Genomic DNA, 23,371 nt, shown 5'->3' on the forward strand with positions numbered 1-23,371 from the left:
TAGTTACATCATAAAATGGAAGGAAATTTGTCACTACTGTAATATACTAAGAAGAAATCATTTAACATTGTAACGCTCCTTTTACACTAAGGTTACTCACGTTTTTCACCGTACCGGTATTATTTTGGTGACAAGAAGGGTATGAGAGCTTTCACGTTACACAGTTACGGTGACGGCAGAGAGCTGTTCCGTCATGTTGTTAATGGTTTCACAATGCCTTAAAAAAGAATGAACAAACACATTGTAAGTTAAGTATAAATAACTAGGTTGACACGTATATCCTCAAGACCTTTTAGTCTTATTTTGTTCTCGTTTCTGGAAACTCACAAGTTATTTATTTATATTTTCCACTCTAAATCTTCAAAGTGGGAAAAGAAGCGAAGCGTCTACGACTCGTAAAATATAAACAGCCAATGAGACGGCAGTGTTTGTAAAATATGAGTGCGGATAGTAAAACAAGTATTTCGGTAACAATAAACATTTCACTGTAGTGAGCGTAACTGAGGCATTTCGAGGTTTAGAGGATAAACCTCATTGTCGGAATTCGAAATACATTTGAGAAGATTTTGTGAATTTTTGTTTTCTTATAAATCTTTGAGTGAGTTGCAATTTATTCTATTCTCATATTCAGACATCTTGCGCCTAAATATATTTTTACGTAAAATGTATGATTATTGTTTTCAAACTCAAGTTTATTTTTGTCAGATTCACGATTATTGTGGTTAAACCTACCTACGAAAAAAAGTTGACGCTTATAATAAATACAAATACTTAAACTTACAATGTTGTCGAATCGCCAACATAACATTCTGGACAGCGCAACAATAAATGTGTTATTTTTGCACGAGGTTTAGTAGAAAATACACTATGTAATATTTTAACACATTACGGTAGTCATTTTAATAATTTACACGACTCAAAACAGGGATTGTGAAAAACCCCATACTATCTAATTTACCTTTAAGGGAAGTGATTATGAAATTTGACCGTATTGAAGAGCCAGAGTGCAGCGCCGGGCTACGTCACGTCAGCAACATTGGAGTACTCGGCCCTCGAGTGAAGAACACCTCCTCAGCAACAAATAGGCCTACATTTTAACTTATTGTTTTAACCACGACCATTACAAGTCATTATATCGTTGTTAACTATACAGTGAAGTGAAATATAAATACAGTGTAATGTAATATTTTCAATAAATATACTTTATGTGCTGTTTTTGGGAAATTTTAGTGACTTGCTTATTTGTTGAGTAGAAATAGTATAGTAGTTTTACTACGTGCATTGAGTGTAGTAACAAGTATGCTCTTAACTAGAAATTGAGCATATTAATTGAGCATTGAGCATATTGTAGTAGGTATAATTTAATCTTATTTAGACTCTACTTTTAATCACATATTTAAAACAAACGTATACGTTCTCACGCGAGTGCATAATGTTGTATTTTTATATTCACTGTTTTTGCAGCCATCTACATTTACTTAATGTTTCAGATTGTATTTTACTTGTAATTTATATTATCAAAGTTGTTGTTGTTATCACATAAACTGTTTTGATTACCTTTTTATCATTGAGATCTATTTTATTTTAGCCATTTTATATACAGGGTGTCCAGGACAAACTTTACCAGATTATTCGAGAGGTCAAAAAAGCAAATTTTCAATTCTACATGTGTCTTATCTCGAACCATTTTGCGTCTGTCTGGATTTTTTAAAATCACTTTTATTACACCTAGTTTGGCTACATTCTTCTAGTCTGACATTCTTTCAAAAATGTGTATTCGTCTAACTACTACCTATGTGCAAAAAACCTTTTGCTTCGTTTCAAAATCGCAGCTTTTAAAATATTTTATGCCAAACTCCACAAAAACCGTTTATAAAAAACAGGTTACATAAAATTTAGTAAATGATGCAGATTTAAACGTCATCTGATAAGCTTAGTTTGGACAAATGATAACTGAGAAATTATGTTTTTCTAGATATATACCTAAAGTTAAAAAAAATGTTTTGATTTACAATATAACAGCAGGATGACCTCGTCTAGTTTTCGAAACATGTCGGCAACTACCAATGTGCACTTTAAAAAAAGATATTATATATAGATTTGTTTAGTTTCTAAGAAATTTATATGCGGTTTGCAGCAGTCATTTTTTACAACTTACTAAGATTTGTTTAAAAATAAACAATGATTTAACTTGTTTAAGAAAACAGAGGTTGCAGTACATGTTATAGTACAGTAAAGGATATACACATCATAGATCGAATTAATTCGGATCAGTTTTAGAAACTAAAGTCAAAGTTGTTTATAGTTTTAAAATAATATAATCCCTTGGCCTTCCGGCTTAATAGTGGGCGTGTTTACATCTTGATGTTTCGCAGACACAAAAAGACAGACATCGATTCTGGCCTCAGTCCAAGAGAAGTAGACATATTCTTAACTCTTTTAAGCGTTGGGGGTTGAAAGTTTGCTTTGTTTATTGTTTCGTGGAGGGTGAAAGAGAAGGGTTCAACTACTCTATTGAGTCTAGCGAAGCGAAAATACGACTTGTCGTATAAAATTAGTTTTGCATCATTACATTGAGGCAGAGGCACAATGCTGAGGGGTTTAACTTGAATATGAGTGAAGAATGAGTGTAGAAAAATTTGGGCTTTGAGTACCTTTGTCACGGCCACTTTTAAATGCTCAATGATGAATGATCAAGGATAGCTTCGGCCCATCAACAAGCTACTAACTTGCGCAGGATTTTACCGACGACCCTCTGAATACCATGCGAGCACGATGCTACTCGAACCACCCACTCAGATACACGAAATTAGTCGGAAAATTATTCCGTATCATCACTTTTTGATCAAATTATATCTACAAGAAAAAACCCCATTAATATATTTCCTAGACATTTATCGATTACATTTATCCTCCAAAACAACATAATTTTTACTTTTTATATTGGGAAAATGGAAAACATTGTAATTTAACAAGAAATGTTCTGATGGTTCCTAGTTTTTATCATGCGTAAATAAATATATTACTATGTGATCAATAAATTTAATTTCCAATGGTTTGGAAAGTAAAATAAATACTTTTAAGAACGATAATGTTGACAAGCTTCCGTTAACATAATCCGTATAGTAGCTTCATTAGTTCACTATGCATATTCTTAAACATTTTATTAAAACCAAATTGGTACTTTTGATTTGATTTAGTTCGAGAAACATCTGATTGCCGCCTGCTTGAAATGGGATTTCATTACGTGCATGGAGCGAGTATGAGAACAGTCATTTTACTGGTCCGGTGAACACCCATTTTCCGGACTAGTGTCCGTAATAGGTATAGACATACTATTTCTTTAATTTATGTCCACACCCTGTTAAAGTAGAAAAGCTAATCCCAAAATTAGCAACATAATTAATGAACCGCAAGACAGACCAAACTTAATAACTTATGTTTAAGGGTTTATTTTTGGACAAGAAAAATTATTATAACAATGGCGAGGTTAAGGTTGTGTTGACAACAATCGTAAATCATTGCACTCAGACTATCGTGTGTGTGCGTGAGTGTGAGTGTTGTGTGTTTTTGTGTCACGGTCGACTCTACGACCCAGTAACCAAAATATCCAAATCAGATTCAAGAACTCATGAATTCATTTTGTTTCAAGACTGTTTACGCCAACTGCAGACTATTATTTATCGCCTGGCTAATCAGTTATTGATGTTCCAGTCGTCTCTATGTAGTGTGGATTGGGATTGTTCGTAAAACACAATAAAAACCCCCTTTACTAATTATGTTTCTGATTTGATAGTAAAAAATAGTTAAATCGTGTCCGAATTGTGATTGTGGTTGTATAGTAGCTGCACTCATAATATGTATACTGTAGACCTACTCTACTAGTTCTGTAGTTATTTTGATAACGAACTTATACTTTCTTTAATGTACTTTCTTATTAAATGGCGACCAGGATACAAAGTAGGTATTTTAAGCCAAGTATGAATGGAGATGAATGTAGGATGAGTGGCGCGATCTTGTAGTCTTGTTAGTGACTAAGGCAAGCTTTTATTACTAAAAGTAAAGCAATTACTGGTAATCACTATGCCAGAGAATATGGTGTTGAAATATTTTCTAGAATCACACTTTTCGAAATTTTACTATTTTTATTTGAGTATGATGGAATAGTTACTTGTCGGGAGAGGACACTGTATAGAATATAGTTCTTTCAACCTATTGTAAACAACGGTTACACACCTCATCATTTATTCTGTAAAACAATTGACATGTAATTAAATAGTGTAAATGTAGTTGTGGGTCCACGTATTCTTTTTGTTGCCAACGAGAAAGGCTTTTGCTTGTTTTGGCAAAGTGCCTACAACAAGGAGCTAAGAAGGAGGAGACATCAACATTAACTGTATGAAAATGTACAAGGCCAATTTTCTGGCCAGATTCATGACCTATCTTTTTTGAAAATTTTAACCCAGTCGGATGTAGTTGTGCGTTTAATTGGAACAAATACTTCTTAATATACAATCGTTAGATTATACCGACCAATCCTTACAGTAAGATCACGCAAACCTGTAATAAATAGAAAATAATAGTTTTTCATTTTTATTGCAGGAACTGGAACGTTTGGCCGTGTCTGTCTTTGCAGAGAAAAAAGTTCAAATAAATATTTTGCCATGAAGATCCTGTCCATCAGTGATGTCATCAGATTAAAACAAGTCGACCATGTGAAAAATGAGAAAAACATCCTGCTCCTAGTCAGACACCCTTTTATTGTAAACATGTGAGTACTGTAGATCATTTTGGAGTAATTTGTGTGCTACTCGTAGTTGATCTTGAATGCACCAAGGGTGTAGCGTGTAGATTACTGACTATATGCTTTCTGGCTGTATCATTAGCTAGGACCATTTTATATTATTACTTTAATGACCAAGCACAGCTGGGTCCGGTGTTGAACCATCAAAAAGCTACTGACTTTTTACGTAATCAAATTGGCAACCTTCTGATGTTATTAGCAGAGCACTTCGTTACCTAACTATTGGTCTAACTGGAATAAAACTGACTGTTGACAATTAAATATTTCATATTTGCTTGATATTTGTTTAAAACCAATAATTATTTGTGTGAACAAACTGTAAATAGAGAATAAGTAGGACTACATGCACTAAAGTCTTAAATACATCTTTTGTGTAACTCTCCTAGAATTACAACGTTGTCAGCTACCTATTTCAGGTGCAGAATATCTAATAGAGAAGATTGATTACTGTTTATAACCTCTAGTTTTTTTGTTTTTTTTAAATACCTAATTAACTGTTCTAACTATAGGTACTCTATTACTGTAGGCCTACTGTACTCTTTAAAATTTAATTTGAGGTAGTAAATAGGTTATTAAGAATTTCAGAGTGCATTAGTCTCATGCAAGTGTCCCCTCCCTAGCTATTCTTTAGTGCAGTTTCCTCTTCAACAAAATCTTTTCCTATATCATTCACATGAATACAGCCAAATACGTTTCAACTTGCAACTGCAAAACTGTAAATTTAGTTTCTAATTTTATTCTCTCGGCCAATTTGCTAAATTCTCCAAAGCAAATATGATATAAAGGTAGACAGGTGCTTAGGCTTTGTGCCAAATAGCTACAAGGAGTACTTGTGGAGATTAAATCTTACTCCAACATAATAGAAGAAACAAGGTTCAAACTGTCTCTCTTTCGTGCTAATGAAGATTTAAAGTCCGTTGTTTGGACTTTCTTAGTTGGCACCGATTGTATGAATCGATTGGGAAGGTAGTGTTCTAATTGTAGTTGTTATCTGAAATCAATGATCAAAAACTATTTGGCGAAAGATGTAGCTTATACTGTCAGAGAGAATTATTAATGTTTGTATTATGCGTATCAATAACAATAATCATATATGATAGGATATATTAACTCGGCTTTGAACTGTTAAAAAATAACTGATTAGGAAGATATGGTTATTATTTTAATTTAAATCTAAAATCAATGTAATAATTTGGGAAAGGCTGTATTTCAAGGTTTGAAAAAGGTTGAGTTTTCTTCCCACCATCCAGCATGGCGATTGTTAAAGAAAATACAAATTCACTAATTACGATGGAAAAGTGTTGCAATAATCTTAAAAGTAATATAAATTCACCATCACCAAAAATAAACTTTAAACAAGGAGTTAATAATATGTGCCTATGGGTTATATTGGTTAACACTTGAATCATAAAGTAATTAAATAAATAAAATAGATATTTCTTTCTACAAGAGGTCATGAACACTTATTAACACTTAATTTAAGAATACATAATATTGCCAAGATTATCCCAGAAATAGTGTACTTATTTAAGACAACTCCTTGGTACAATATTGGCCATGTAGATGATTAATTTTAGAAACCTTTCTTAGGGTTCGAGTTAAACTTTAAAATGAATTACGGAGGTAACAATAATAACCGAACAGACAACTAATACTAATTTAAGAATACATAATTCGATTAGGCCTTAATTATGAAAATCCTGCCTGTTCTGAGTAAAATGAATTGCAGCTCCATCTCAATTTCTGATGCTGCTATGTAAATTTTCGACTTTGACATCAAGATTTCTTTTGGCTTATTCACCATATGAATTGTAATCAGATTTTGTCCAACCTTTTAATTCTGAGAATTGATTTTTGAATGTTTCTTTCTGCAGGAAGTGGCACTACAGAGATCCCAGTAACCTTTACATGCTGTTTGAATATGTCTGTGGAGGAGAATTGTTTTCATACCTGAGGAATGCAGGCACCTTCACAACGAGTACAGGTGAGTCTTCTAATCAATCAACATTGTTCAAAGATAAAAAATAAAACAGTTTGAGTTAAAACTGAAAAAGCAATGGGTTTGGAGGAATCTGATGAAGCAAGGCTGGCAGATAAGTAAATCAAACTAGACAAGATAATAAATTATGTCTTTTGTTTTTATTTTTTTTGCTTTGTTGGTAATGCTGTGAAGGGGAGGAGGACTTAACTAGGTGGCGTTTTTGTTGGACAAAATATTCGTTTCTTCATAAAAAAAAAACCAGAAAGTAAAACCTTGGAATAGTAGAACAAGTACAAATTTTAAGCGTTGACTATATTGATAGAAGGGGAAATCTCTTTCCTATGTTGAAGCTAAAACTAGTTTTAGAATAAAAATCAAGGTTACTGAACCAATGACCAAGTGTGCTGGATGTAAATAATAGAATATATGTAAATTCTATTGCAATGCACTGCTTGTGTATTTAATATATAGATTACTGTTTTAAGAAAATAAACGAACAGCTAATTTTCTGCCCTAGGGATGTAAAAACCTGCTCGGCCCCCAAATGACGATGACAGCTGGCATGAACAGTAAAACATAGCTTTCAGTCTCCCATATAGTAATGTGTTGAAAACACTTTTTGTTGTCAGATTATTTTACCAACACTGTAGTAACACTATTATATAGTAAGTATTTGGCTGCAATCTCTAAAACTGAGAGTTTCCATTACAAAACACTTCAAAAGAGCCATTAAACTGTCAAGAAACTCATTCAGCCAATATAACATGATTCAGTAGCAATTAATTGACTTGGACTCAAGTTTTAATGGCCTTTTATCATAAAACTCTACACAGAATACAGCAGTTTTGTTTTAAAGTTTGGTTCTTAATTAAAATACTGTGTTAAAAGAGGGAGGGTTATGGAACTGTTGGAAATTAAAAAAAGTTCTCTTGGTGTCTTATAGATGATACAAGCATTATGCAAAATACCATCTAATAATGTACAAGAGTTATATTGATGAAATATATAGTACAAGACATTCATCTTGATTGTTCATTCAGCTTATTGTCATTAGATTAATTATTAAATAATTATACTGAACTCAAGAAAGGTTGTTTATTTCTAATTTAACAAAAACTCAATCAAAATATAAAAACAATAACACAAAACATATGTAGAACAATTACCATATGTTATAAACATATTAACTACTACTGTCATCCCTCCTTCACAAGTCAAATTTATTTGGTGTTCTTCTAATCCTTTCCCCTCGTCTTACAACAGGAGCTGAGTCATTGTTATGTTCTTCTGACCTGGACGATTGACCTTTATTCACATCATGGGAGATTCTGAATGACTTGTCTCTTCTTAGGAACCATGAGTTTCTTCGGTATTCTCGTCCATCATCAGTCTGGATTTTGTACGATCGTGGTTCAGGACCAACTTGAACAATCTTTGCTCTCAGCCAACACTTTGGTTTGAATCTGAAAAGCACTGGTTCATCAAGTTTAAACTGATCAGGCTCCGTCTTCCTCATATCACCGTATAGCTTCTCTCGCCTTTTAATTTTTTCTAGCTGTTTGAAGATATTGAATTAGATGAAGTTGTTCAACGATTTGATAAGTTTTTTGTTGGTAAATCTAATGAAGTATTTGAGAGATTTTTGTTCAACAAAATTACACAAAACATATGTAGAACAATTACCATATGTTATAAACATATTAACTACTACTGTCACTTATAAGAAACTTATTAGAACATAAACTTATTGTGAGTTACTGAGCTCGTGGCTCAAAAATACCCAAATTGTCTTCCTTTTTTAGGGTTTCACCAAGGATAAACTGAAATAATTCAAACGATAATCCACCTTTTACATAATTTCCCTTAAAATTAAATGTTCACTAGGATCTAATTAATACCTAGACCTTAAATGATGGGATATTCTAAACCATGTAAAAATCGATTACACCTTAAATTATTAAGTTAATTGTAAAGATAAAGTGTAAATACTAAAACGTGAGTTTTTTCAATGAAGGCCTCCTCTAAGATAAAAGTGGTAATGTCGCAACCTCGGCCTACCGAAACAGCTATTGCACTAATTCAAAGTGGAGCTTCTGTGCATGTTTATGCTTACACAATTGCTATTACTGTTATTACCATGGCAATAGGCTGGCCGGTGCGACGTCCCACACACCAACTCTTACACCATTAACCTTTTGATCCCCAAGTGCCAATATCGTTTATTGACATGACAATCGAGAGTATCATAACCGATAACTAAAACTTCTCTTAAAACAATTTGAGCGAATAAAAATTGAAAATATTGCAGAAAGCTTTGCCTGACATGTCTTGCAACCTAGGAAGGAAAGTTAAAACAAAACAACTGCACACCTGGGTTTTGGATTAACAATAATTAATGTGGTAGACTGTAAAGGTCTGACTAATGAATAAGAGTTTTCTCTCCATCCAGGAAACACCACCATAGACCGAGGGTTTAAATCTTATTTCAGTTCTGGCCTACTTCCTGTGATTAGATCACGTATCAGTGGCAAAGCTTGTGGGAGAGGGTTAATTACCTAAAATAAACTATGGCTGACTCAGGCAGCGATATGAACCCGCCATGTTTTTTCCCCGTGCCACTCTCTCCCAATTGTCCCAACATTGTCACAGGTATTTCTACATAAGCTTGCACTTGGGCTTAACACAACATCTCCCGAGGCATTATGACGCCTAAATTCTAGATGATTATGATCATCTTCAATTATCGTGGCAAAATCCTGAATATATTCATAGGTCAAGGAAAGATTATCGTTTTCCGTGATTGGATCCAAACCCAGGATTTGGATCTCCTGCGGTTGTGTAGACTACATATCCATCGTCTCACGCAATCGAGGCAAAATCCTAAATTTCTCTTGCAGGAAAAGAAATGTCATCATTGTCTTCTGCGATAGCGTCAAAATATTGAACATATCCTGCATCTGTGGAGAAATTGTCATCCTCACCTGCGGGGGAATGTTGGAATGTCCTTGTTGGAATTTGTGATCGCTGCAAAAGTGTGTCTTTTAAAAGTGTGGGTGTGATTCTCGCAGACGTGTTCTGTGGTCACAATGTTATCGCGGTCATAAAAGCTTAAATCAAATCCCTCAAGCTCCCAGGCCAGGCTCAGCTCAGCTCTAAAAATTGATATTCTCTTCTAAAAATCAACACTTTTCAAAGCAAACTGATTTTGAACCAACCTATGATCTTGGCCCGAGACCCAAAGGTAACATTTTTGACCTTACATGAAGTAAACAAATTTATCTCACAGAAGAATAGAATGAGTTAATAGCTAGTGTTCTAGCCTCCTAGGTTAATTCACGATTTGTTCGTTAAAATAAAGTTCATTCTGTTATCCACATCGATTCTAAACACAGCCCTATAATTTTTCATAAAAATTTATGGTAATACTCATATAATTATTGTTATGATAGGTAAAAAAAGTTACCAAAAAATTTACCGAAAAAGTCCGGTCAAGGCTCGCAGCCCCCCGCCTCACTGCGACCCCTGCGTGCCTGCCGCCACTGGACTGGGGTGGAAGTTATTGGTCAGGATTGGTAATTTGTTTGTGAGTTACCTGTACCTCAAATCAAGCATTTTGCTATGTCTTACATAACCTTACTGTGTGTGTGTCAACCAAAAGTTTTACTATTAATCTGCCCAGACAGCACGTGAGCTTGGACCAAACTTGGTTTTTACATATTTCTGAATTGGTATGACAAACTTGGAGTTTGGAACCCACTACAAATTTAAAACAGCTTTGGTTAAGTGAACTTGTGTGAATGCGCCAAAACTAAACTTGTTTTATTTACATATATAACCTGGTTGGCCAAGTCCACAATTTAAACACCTAACCAGACCCACGACAAGCTTGTTCATGTGAGTCTAAAGTGAGCAGTGCCATATGACAAAAGAATTTTCCCTCCACCCCTACCCAGAACGCTCCTAAAACCTGTTTCTTTGTGCTGAACCACCATTTTTGTTGGATTTAGACTTCCTCACTCTCAGTTGTCAGTTCTCACTTATCTAGTTCTGGTGTTGTGAGTTACTCGTTTCGTTACTAGTTGTGAGTTTTGTTTATGGTTTTGATACCAAGACGAAGCAAAGAAGAATTAAGGGATTCCTGTAAAGGTAAGATTTAAACTCCATTGATAAAAAATATACTTGTGTTGGTTAGTCTATGATGATATAAGTAAGCTAAGTTAAGCAAACAATTAATTTCATTGCATCAAGAACCCGTAGAATTTTGTTTATAACCTAAACCTTTTGTGCTTTAACCTTTGACATACTCAGCGCTTCACTGAATCGACAACGTCACTCACTATACTATACTCTAATAGTCTACTGCTGAACCCAACAGAACAGTGCCAAAATTTGTGTTTGACCTTAACCATTATAGTCAATCCTAGTCTACAGATAAAAACAGGCCAAATCATTAGTTTACGTATAAAAGTAAAATAGTAAGAAATAAAAGTTTGATAACAATTTTGAAAACAAAGGTAAGTTAACACCCTGTGTTTGCAACACCAACAAACTCCAAATAATCAAATAATTATAATAACAAATAAAAATAATGAGAAATGATTTAAATGATAAATTTTAATAAACCAAATAATTCTAATGCAATTGTATTTTTTATAGATCTTCTGAAGCAAGCGGTGGAGTTGATGGGTTCAGAAAAGAAGTTGAAGGTGAAGTGGAAGATAGTGGGCGTTGTATTTATTATATTAATAAATTGTCTTGAAATGTGAATGTCTTGCTTTCTAAACCTCATATATAACCAATATTTTTTCAAGATCACTCATAAAATAGGCTTTATTTTATCATAAATCTTTCTTGGTAAAAAATTAATTATAAGAAAAAATGTGGGCTAGCAAATGAATGGTGTGAAACAGCTTATATGTTAAATAGGTATACATTATATTACTATTACTATTACTATAGCCTATTCTAATAATAATTATTATTATTATCTCTGATCATGACAGTAATTGAAGTATATAAAACTTCGTACCAAGTTCTGAGTGAGTCTATAGGTGTGAGCTTGTTTGCCCAAGTCTAAAATGTGCTAAAACCAATTCCAATATGAGTCTAGGCCAAGTCCAATATGAGCCTACTAAAAGCTGGCTTGGGTCTCCAAGTCCATAATGAGCCTGTTTAATTTATCAGTGTGAGCTTGTTTGCCCAAGTCTAAAATGTGCTAAAACCAATTCCAATATGAGTCTAAGCCAAGTCCAATATGAGCCTACTAAAATTGGGCTTGGGTCTCCAAGTCCCGAACAAGTCCATAATGAGCCTGCTTAATCCACCAGACCCGTTTTGTATCCACCATTCCAAGCTTAGAGTGGGTTTGTGCCCATGAGTTCACTGTAGGTTTGGGGTTGGGACTTGGGTTGGACTTGGGGAGCCAAACCCATAACAAGTTGAACAACTGCCAACTTCGGTCTCTAAAACAAGTCAAAACCAAGCCTACAGACTTTGGTCCCTGAGTCTAAACCAGGCTTGGGGACTTGGGCCAATGGACTTGGAACAAGTTCCCAGCAAGCCCATTGTGCTGTTGGGGTGTATTTATATGATGACAGTAAAACATTAAGGTGCCCCCCAAAACAGTACCCTGATACCTTAAACATTAAGCCACCCAAAATTTACCCTAATGCCCTAGAAGGTACCTTAAAGCCCAAATGCTAAGGGAGCTAACAGTTCTATATCGTCTCTTCTCTCCTTAAAATTTGAGATCGTTCAATGTTTCTACAGTAGACCATGCATAATGTATAATAATTGATTTTTATTCCAGCCAACTTCTACGCCTCAGAGATTGTGGTGGCGTTGGAGTACCTTCACTCGCTGTCCGTCGTCTACAGAGACTTGAAACCAGAGAATCTTCTGTTGGATAGAGATGGACATCTTAAGATCACAGATTTTGGTTTTGCCAAGGTCTTACATGACAGGTAACTGCTAGCTGCTTAAGTGTTAAATTGAATTTATAGCTAGCATTATACAAATAAGTCAAGGCCTTAGACCCTTAGAGCTTTAGACATTTCATTCATATGATCTAGCAGGCACAATGAACTAACTATATGAACATTCATGCATAATATACATTGGTAAGAGTTAGCAGCAGAATGCTACCAAATTAATAAATGCCAACTATTATAATCACCACTGAGATGGAAACACCATCTACGTGTGTATTTAACCCAAATATGAGTGAAGAATGAGTGTAGAAAAAAGTGAGATCATGGGCGTCCTTCTGACTTTTCCAAAAGAGGGGCCGGGGGTTGGGGTACAAAAAAACCCCAAGGGTAGTCTGAGGAGTACTTGAAAAAATGATTAAAATTTATATCTAAAATTCTTGCTTTTACCCTTGTTTAAACCTAAATTTGCTTTGTCAATTGATATGTTGTTGCCAGTGTTGGGGAAGCTACTTTTAAAATGTAGCTAGCTACAACTACTGCTACAGTTCCGAAAAAGTAGCTAGCTACAACTACAGCTACAATGAAATGTAGCTACAGCTACAATTTTAGCTACTTTTCTTCCAAAGACGTTACTTTTTATTCCACGCACATTAGGTAAATGTAAAATCAATTGCAACTACATTTTTATTGAACAAACATTTAAACAAAAAATGTCAGTATTGTATCTAACATTACTTGGAAAACAATTTATTCCTAGATTGTATTTAATTTGTTGGCATTATAAACCTAAAATTACAACAACAGAACCAAATAGTTGGGTGTCCCATCATCATATTTAGAACTTATTTTTTAAATATTGCATTATTTTTAAGCATCTTATATGTAAATTTCATTAAGTTCAAAGGACATACAAAAAACTATATTTTAAAAGCTCATTTTATTTCTTTAACATAGATTCATTTATAGATGTCTTATCAACAATTAAGACCAATAAAACTGTAAAACGATTATTTAAAAATACTTTTTTGTGTTACAGAGACTAGCCTCCTGAAATTGGAGTTTATTGCATTTCTTTACTTTTAATGTTAAAAAACGACATTGCTATAACTTTTAACCATAGTGATAAGTTACTTGTTCTATGAATAACACTTTTCAATATCAAGAAATCGTCCTTTATTGTCATTATGCATAGGGCAAATTGTGCTTCAACCTATAGTTGGTACAGAAAACAGTATTCAGCAACTTAAGTTATCCTGAAATCGGCTTTTGATTTAAACATGTTGAAATTTGTAAAGTAAAAATAACATGTAGGCCTACTTGGCTATGTAACAAAGTTGGCTGTAGTAGGCTTGTTCTTGCAAAGGACTAAACAGATATATTCCTAATAATTGAACTTGGTATTCGTCTTAACCCATAGCATAGCCTAGGAATAGGCCTATACAAGAGCTTTTAGCAGGAGTAAACTATGCTATTTTTTCAATCTAAGTTTCATATGGAGATTTTTTTGTTACAATTATCATGTAGTCTAGGCACATCTTAAATCTCATCAGGTAATTTCCTCTTTGTTAATTTAGTAAACCTTTGAACAATCTTTGTAATCTAACCAAGGAAGGGCTTGTGATGACGAACCACAATCAACAGCTGAAGCTAGACCAGCTTTCTCATTACTTTAAGGTTTAGTGTTGGGTTCCATTAAAACCCAAGTTGGTACACTATCAATATAATAAAGAAACTAAATTGATTACTAATTTCCCTGTCAATCACTTGCAAGCATTCAATAGCTTCTCTTGTCACCGGTATCGTTTAAACGTCGTCTGCAACTAGCGATTTTATTTTATCTGACAGTAATCATATAGAGTAGTAAATTAAGGAAATGAGAGCCAAAAATGTGGATAACACTCATTTAATGGCCTCCATGTCCACACAACGTTGTAATAGGGAATGAAACGGCTGCAACCAGCTGTATGAAGCCAAGGAAGTAGGCCTAATTTTTTTGAAAATCTCAGTTTGAAAGAGGTTGTTTCACGTAAGGTTGAGGTTATGATAAAAATCACTATCTCAAACAATGTTAATGTAGCGAGAAAAGTAGCTAAAGTTCCGCTACAACTACTTTAAAAATGTAGCTAGCTACAGCTAAAGCTATGAAATCTTAAAAGTAGCGTAGCTACAGCTAACGCTACAAAAAAAGTAGCGCGCTACTGTAGCGTCGCTACTTGTAGCGCGCTACTTCCCAACACTGGTTGTTGCTTTGTTTTTAAAATTTGAATAGGTACTTCCTACTGTGGCCTGTAAATCGTAAATCGTTTAATGTTATTGTTTAATGTTTAATCGTAATGTAAATCGTTTAACTGTTATGTTTTACTCCACAGACTGAAAAAAGAATCGGTTGTTTTGGACAGAACCCCTATACAAAATTCTCTAATTTTTCTCAGATTTCCCGACAAAAAAACCTGGTTTTCCCAGCCAGTCTTGATTCCTAGTCCCCAAGTGTACCTAGTATGGTCTGCGGGTCCGAGAATTTCATATTTTTGGGTCTGGTCGGACCAACGGTTGACACGAGAAATACGAACAGAAAATTATTGTTGGGCCAAGCTTGGATTGAATTGAGCTCAAATTTCTGCGACCACGGAGAGCTTTACGAAGATGCGCAATTAAAAATTGATGATTTTATTTTTATTGATGATGAACGATGATGTCCCATGACCGCAGGAGATGTTCAAGATCTTTTTAAACTCGGAAGATACTCATGATTTTGCTGTGATTACTAAATGTTCTTGATTTTTACATGACCACAGAAGATCTTAACGATTTTGTTGTGATCGTGGACTATGTACTCAACTGTACAATGACTGTGGAAGACGTTCATTATTTCACCGTGACTTCTGAAGATGTTAAAAGTTTACTGTGACTGCAGAAGATGTTTACGGTTTCGCCAAAATCGTGGAAACGGCCGAAATACAATATGTTCATGATTTCGCTTTGACCACAGAATATGTTCTCGATCTTACTGTGACTATTGAAGGTTTCTCAATTTTGCCATGACCGCAGAAGATGCTCTCAAATTTAACATGACCTTGGAAGATATTCTGTATGTTGCCGCGACCACGGAAGATATTCTCAATATCACCGTGACTGCGCAAGGTGTTCTTGATTATCCGCGACCGCGGAAGATGTTTTTTAATCTTCCCGTGACCGCAGAACTTTTTCTAGATTTTGCCACGACCTCCGAAGATGTTAACGATTTTGCTGTGTCCACAGATGACGATCGCAATTTCAACGTGACCACAAACTAAAACAGGTTATTCCAGTGTGGTTCAAAATTTCCGCATAGTTCTTGATTCAATACATTTACGCAAACCTCCCGGAATTCTCAATCTGTGTGGTCAGCCTGGGCCCTGTTTCATAAAACTACTAGTCTAGTATTTACTAGTCCATGGACTAGTAATACTAGTGTATTTTACAAGTCTACGTTTCATAAACCTACTGGTGTAAAATACTAGTTACTAGTGTAGGGACTAGTATTACTAGTGGTTTTTACTAGTCTAGACAGCAATGTGTTTCATAAATAAGTTTTACTCTTGTAAATTACACTGGTAAATACTTGCCATTTTCTAACAACCTCTCTACACCCGTATTATTTGAAGTAGACTAGTATTTTTGGAAAGAGAGTTATTTCATTACTCACATCATTTAAAAAAATGAATTATTAAGTTCTTTTTGCAAGTGCGAATTGGCTCACGTTTGCAATTTAAGATAAAAATAGATCTGTGAGTGCTAAAATGATAATTATTATTAGATATAAATTACAATTAATAAATTTGGCGTAGTACAAAATGAGTGAAATTGAATTTTATAATGTTTGTACAATCGCCCTATTAGAATTAATTATAATTATAAGTTATCAATTTCTGTGAAATTTTAGTATAATTTTACTTGAGTTAAATTTCATTGTTATATCAACTATTTAGCTATCACAGAGAAAAGATTTTTAAGCTTTGAGAGAAACCAAATTAAAACTGCATACAAAGATGTACAAAAATGTATCCAACATTGCAACATTAATCAGATTATTTTACACCCAAGGCTCTCGGTTTTATTTAAAGACATTTTAATAGGAAATAATAGTAAGACAATTTTAAAGAGGAGTTGCATTGTATTTTTTTAGGTGCTTATTATTTGTTTCCCTAAATAGCTAAAACCCTGTGATGTACTAACAATTTTGTAGGCCTATATTTGATTTTTGGGCGTTGGACTGAACTGCTTATCATAAAAACATGACTTTTTTAATCTATTTTGGTATTCCGAATTTGTTATTCAAAGTAATAAAAAAATTAGATGTTGATTAGAGCTTGTAAAGCATGTAAAAGTTTAATTAATGGAACTAAAGTATAGTGAGTGGTGCGGATTTGAACCTGGGACCCACCACATGAGAAGCGAAATCTCTACCTCTGAGCTAAGCGCATATATGCCATGTTTTACTATACTTGAAAACCTACTTTTCCATTGCTTGTAACGGCGTTGCAATTATTTGTTACATCAATAAACGTTTAGGCTTATTATTCATGGTTTGTTGACTCAAAATTAGAATATCACAGGATGGTTTTTAACCCAAATGTTCTTATGGATTCGAATATTTGAAAACATAGGTTAGGGTACTTGAAAACGTTCCTAACAAAATGTCCTTAGACGATTTAATTAACCCTTTGAGTGCCAACGTCCGGGGAACCGGACGTTTTTAAAACGAGCCAAAAGTGCCAACGTCCGGCCGACCGGACGTTTTTAGAACGAGCCAAAAGTGCCAACGTCCGGCTGACCGGACGTTTCGTAATGATCGAACAGCTGTCATAACAACCGAATAAATACTCGGATTCTTTTAACCCATATATTAACATTGAGTCGAAAGTTGCTAGATGCGATACATCGATTTTCGTTGGTCGAAATATCGAAAATTCGATTTTTACGAAATTTTAACCTAAAAATCGCCAGATCGCGCTCGGCATTTTTAGCGCGACCTTCGGGAAAAATCATCGGCATTTTTTGAGCGTTACTTTTATTTCTCGCCTGGCACTCTAAGGGTTAAATTCAAAATTTGAGCCTTCTTTTCTTTACTCATAGCAAGCTTAATTTTATATGTCAAAATAAAACAAAAACTATACAAATCACAGCGAATGCGGCAGCAACAGATCAATTTCCACCCAACTGTTGAGCGCCGCAACTAGGCCTACAACCGGCTAGCTACTACAATCACCGTGTTGATTGCAGCGACACGACGCCGCGCCGCGCCGGCGCGTCGGCGGGGTTATTGATGAACATAAGTAATAGCGTTTTGATAAATAATATGTGATTGTTTTACTTATGTGTCTATATAGTTATTAATTCAAAGAAAACACTGCGTTTCTACAACTATTTACTTTTTGTATCAAATGAAAACAAAATTTAAACCCTTTATAAAGCGCCAGAAAACCCGTGATTGAGGTTAGAAATTTGTTTTGAAAGTTTACCTTGTAAAGTTGGTCACGTGACTAGTATTTTTGGTCACGTGACTAGTAAAATACACTAGTATTTACTAGCGGTATAAAAACGTTTATGAAACACAAATTAGTAGGACAGGTAAATACGGGACTAGTATTTACTAGACTAGTAATTACTAGACTAGTATTTTTATGAAACAGGGCCCTGGTAGTGTCTCGAATGTATTAGTCATGACCACTTAATTATTAACACGTTTGCTGTACGTTTGTGTCCGGAACGTCAGCCGGGCCATTGAGCCAGAAGCTAGGAACGTCCCGGAACGTCACTGTTCATTGTTGTTTAACGTTTCCATGGATCAACCAGCTACTCCAACTCCACACAGCCAGTCCTATATTTCTTTGCAGCTTGTGGGGACGTACTTTTCTGACAATAAAAAATATAGTTTCACACAATCACCACAAGGGTCGTTTAGAACGGGGCTTTGTCCCACCTCTTTCCTGCTAGATAGCAACACTACTTTACCGACTGCGACCTGGGTAGTGCTGCTATCTATCAGAATCAGAATCACTTAGTACTATGTCCATAGCCAGTTTTATTGCAGAACATTGTCATCAGGTATAACTACTGTTGTTTTTACTGTAATTCAGTGTATCGGTGGCAATGTTACGCAGCGGCGAGCATTAGTTCAGCTCCTGGTGCCTTCAGCAGCGAACGTGTTAATGGTCAAGGACAGATGGTCCCAGTTTGTAACCGAACCGACATAAAGCTACTAACATTTTCTCAGGATTGAACCAGCAACTTTTTTATTTCTATGTCCAATAACCACTCTGCTAACTATAAAAAGTATGTGAGTCTTCTTATGATTTCAGTGAGCAGGCTTTTATTATGTTTTACTTATTGAACCTATAATATGAAGTAATATCAGGACACAGTCTGTAAATTCATTTCTTTTTATTTCTGTGTTCTTCATCAGGAACATAAAAACCAGATGAAGGCAATTCATCATTCTATGAATAACATAATGATAATGATAATTGACATTACAAATTTGTGTTGCTGTTATAATAACAAGATGTCTGTATTAGGACGTGGACTTTGTGTGGAACTCCAGAGTATTTGGCTCCAGAAATCATCCAGTCCAAGGGACACAACCGAGCTGTTGATTGGTGGGCGCTGGGTGAGTTTTAGATAAAACTGATTGGTGGTATTAGCTTTCTGATCATTCTCAGTACAGTGGACTCTCGATAATTTGACACTTTTGGAACCAGGAATGTTGGATTACCAAACTTACAGTTCTTACTAAAATTAACTTAAAGGAATGAGATTAAGAACTTTATGTAATAATACTGAGACTATTTACCTGAAAGACAAATTTAATTCACTAACAAAGAATAACACACTAGATGTTGTGTACAAACTAGTACACAACTTCATGGTCTCAGATCTAAAAACTCTAATGTAACTCTTAACAAAAAATAATCAACATATGATCAACAATACATGAAACAAAGTAAAGAATCAAATAAAATAGGGTATCAAATAAATGTTATAATAGGAATGCAATTTTTATATCGTTATTTCCTCTTTAACCATTATGAGTTGGGCATCCCCCCACTATTATTTTAGCTGGTCCCCACACTAATTCGGATTGTTCTCCCGTAGTAGAAAAGGTCTTGCTCTCAGCTTTTCTGTAAAATCTGTGAAACTATTCTTCATACAATAGCCTTCCAACAAACCAGACATATTGATATACACCATGACAACATTAGACACGCATCAGACTCTATCCGTCCAATCCAATCCATAAGCGAATACATTTGTAGAAACAGAAAGGAAACTCTCCACTTAAGGAGCTGCACGATTAAACCTCCTTCTTAAACCCCCATACTAATTAAGCCAACTCTAGCTGCTGGAAAGACTCTTTTTTCTGAAATAGAGTTAACGTAAACAAGACTTGAAAATATGATCTGATTACAGGTTTTGTAAAATGAAACCAATGAAACACTTGTAAATATCTTATAATGATGATGTAAATAACAATGAAATATATCAATATCAATCAAATGTAAGTATATCAATGTATGTATCAATGTAAGTACATACGGTATTCTATTGTTTAAATAGCAATGTGGAGGAAAATCAAGGCTCCTGCCACTTATGAAATGCTTTATGTGATCAGATGTCTATGATATAAGGCATTAACACCCTATTAAACCTTGAGAAATGACTACTAAAAGTTTCCTCGTGGACACTTGTAGCCTTATTTAATAAAAACATGTGTATTTGCCGATCGGCACCTAGTAAAAGTCACAATACCTCAAACACATCTTTCTAGGAACAGATTTAAACTCATTTCGTTCTCCAGAATCCTCCTCCATCACCCTTACATACAGTCATAATGTTAAAATTCACATAACAGGGACGCCAGCCCTGTATCATCTCTTAAATGGGGTACACTCACTATAAATTCCCCCAGTTCTGATCCATTTGTCACCCCTTGTGTTTGGTTTTCTGTTATTAAATTTCTCTAATGAGTGTTTAGTTTTTACTTATTGCTTTATATCCAAACGGTATGTATATACAATTACTCTGGTTGTCTATAATTTCACTACCGGTACCCAAAAACTCACAAATCATCTCTCGTGTTTTAAAATCTATTGTTAATTAATTGAAGTGAATGGAGAAATGCGATTGGATGTAGAAAATGTGCATAAGGGGTGGAGGGAGCTTGCACAATTCTTTACCCGGCGCAGGCCGGCTGCAGTTGTTCACAAATTTTGTTTTTGGAAGTAACCAGTGCCATATTGAAGGTACTTGCGGCTCTAGGCCAAATTACTTGAGCAGCCCCCACCCCACTGGGAGAAATTCCCTGCAATAGCGGTGAAATATTGAAAATGATGTCCAGCGGGCCACAATCACGGGAAAATCATCATTGTCCCCCACGATTGCGGAGAAATCGTGAACACTTATCCTAAATCAAGGGAATGTCGTCACACACACCCACGACACGATAGCGGCGGGATCGGGAACACCTCCTTTGGGCTGCAATTACGGGGACATCATTGTTGTCACCTGCAATTACCGCAAACTGATGGTTTGAAAAAAATGTTTATTGTCAATCCTCTACAGCCCCCTCATGCTTGCGGCCCTAGGCCATGGCCTAAAAGGCCTAGTGGTAAATCCAAGCCTGGAAGTAGCCAAAATTACTGAACATTTTCAAGTGAATCGCAATTTGCTATTGCCAGTGATTGCCAAGCTTAAGGATAGGTCTCTTAGACTTCCAAGCACAAATTTAAACCCTGGTAACCTCAAAGAAACCAATGTGGAAACCAAGTTTCTTCAACTTCAATTACTGTCTTGACAGAGAATCAATACCTCTCCGTAAATGTTTGTGGCCTTCTGCACAATCCCTTACTCATGTACATTTTTTAAGTCCATACACTTTTCTCCATGGATATTCGTTAACTGTGGTGATATACTTTAAAACCCCAACGTTACCATCATAACGAAACCATATAAACGTTGTGGGTCATGGAAATGTAATCACAGAAGACGATTCGTACAAGGTAAAAGCGACAACTTTCCTTGTCGTTGTTATTGGTTACTGTGACAAAACTAATCACCGCACTAGAGTGGAAACTGGCTGGAATAGTTATAGGCCTAGCAAAGTAAATAGCCCAGTGTTAGTGTCACATTTAAACTAGCTCTTTTGGCCCTGACTAGAGTTCTTTGGAGACCTAAATTTACTGACAACTATCTTATTATTATAAAGTCTATGCTTGTGAACAGCAACAATTCATATCATAGAATGTGTGAATGGTGGGAACTAGTGGGTGTCTAGTGAGATAAATAGTGTCTATGATTTTCATTCTCACTAACTCAAAACTTTTATGACACCCTCCACTCCCTCTCTGTCTCATATCATTATTAACCATGTTTTACTAGAATGTGATTTGTACGCATTAGTCACATCCAACCACTGACTCAACTAACGGAGACAAACTCAACCGTAAAAATAAAATTACTTCTGCTGAAATAAATTAATTACTTCACACTGTGCTACTATCATAAAGCTTGTCTACTTATCATGGTGTCAAATATATACCTATTCTAAGTCTGAACTGAATCTTGTAGTTTAAAATTACATATTAACGGTTTTTTATCATTGATTGTTTTCTTAATCAGTAAGTTCTTTGTTTTTATTGTTTGTTTCTTCTTTTTCAGGAGTGCTAATTTATGAGATGCTTGCTGGCTACCCACCATTCTTTGATGATAACCCTTTCGGTATATACGAGAAGATTTTAGCTGGCAAAATAGAATGGCCGAGAAACCTGGATCCTGTTGCAAAAGATCTGATCAAGAAACTTCTGGTGGGAGACAGAACAAAGAGGTTAGGGAATATGAAGGTAAGTAAAATGCTGGTTTTTCTGTTATCTGTTATCTGTTTTCAACTATCCTAGCATTGTCACAAAATGAAACATAGACATACTCCATTGTAGATGCATCACTCTTGGATAAACTCAATTTTGAAATGTATCCTCAAGCACATTACCATGTTAACATTCCATGTGCGTGGAACGTATTCAGCAAAGCAAGGGGTGAGCCGGGACAGTACAAAGGTGAACCGTACTGATAAAAGTTAGTGGCAGTGACCAGGATCCGAACCCACGACACTTCTGCCTTGGGCCCGAAGTCGGCGACGCTATCGACTGAGCCACCGACTCACCAATAAATTTAAATCAACCAATCTAAATCAAGTGAAAATAACTATTTCTAAATACTAAATAGTTCCTCTAATAACAAAACCACAGAGACTGTCCATGCTTCAAAAACTACCCTAAAATAAGAGGCAAAAATTATTAACTCGACATCAATGCACACAAGTGGGACCAAATTGCAGATCAATCATATTTTGATTGAGTTGAGATTATTTATCTTACGAAGTTATAGTTGTCGCTCACTCCGACACTTTGTAATCCAATGTATTCAGTTGTCTAATGTGCCCTTTGTCAGTCTTATCAGAAAAAAAAAAAAAACACAAAGCAACATGAATCTCCTCCATCTGCACTAACGTCTCTTTGTCTGTAACGGCAGTGTGTGGCCTAGTTTTAATAAATTACATCAACTCTTCCCACCAGCTCAGAATTACTAAAGCTCCTTAATAGTTATCACCACAAATCAGCA

At 35.2% G+C, this 23,371-nt stretch overlaps 1 protein-coding gene across 2 annotated transcripts in view; it reads left to right on the top strand.

Moving 5' to 3' along the window:
- LOC128999730 (cAMP-dependent protein kinase catalytic subunit 3) overlaps positions 1-23,371 on the top strand; it is a 147,106-nt gene that overhangs the window by 117,842 nt on the left and 5,893 nt on the right. For both annotated transcript variants that reach the window (XM_054426381.1, XM_054426380.1), the window contains exons 3-7: positions 4,603-4,771; positions 6,679-6,788; positions 12,595-12,748; positions 19,273-19,364; positions 22,412-22,593. In XM_054426381.1, coding sequence (XP_054282356.1) covers positions 4,603-4,771; positions 6,679-6,788; positions 12,595-12,748; positions 19,273-19,364; positions 22,412-22,593 — 707 coding nt within the window. The remainder of the gene's footprint in view (positions 1-4,602; positions 4,772-6,678; positions 6,789-12,594; positions 12,749-19,272; positions 19,365-22,411; positions 22,594-23,371) is intronic.

The sequence above is a fragment of the Macrosteles quadrilineatus genome, unplaced genomic scaffold (genome assembly GCF_028750875.1).
Source record: "Macrosteles quadrilineatus isolate MER2022 unplaced genomic scaffold, UCM_ALF_1.0 Scaffold_8__2_contigs__length_117827958, whole genome shotgun sequence".
NCBI classification, from domain to species: domain Eukaryota; kingdom Metazoa; phylum Arthropoda; class Insecta; order Hemiptera; family Cicadellidae; genus Macrosteles; species Macrosteles quadrilineatus.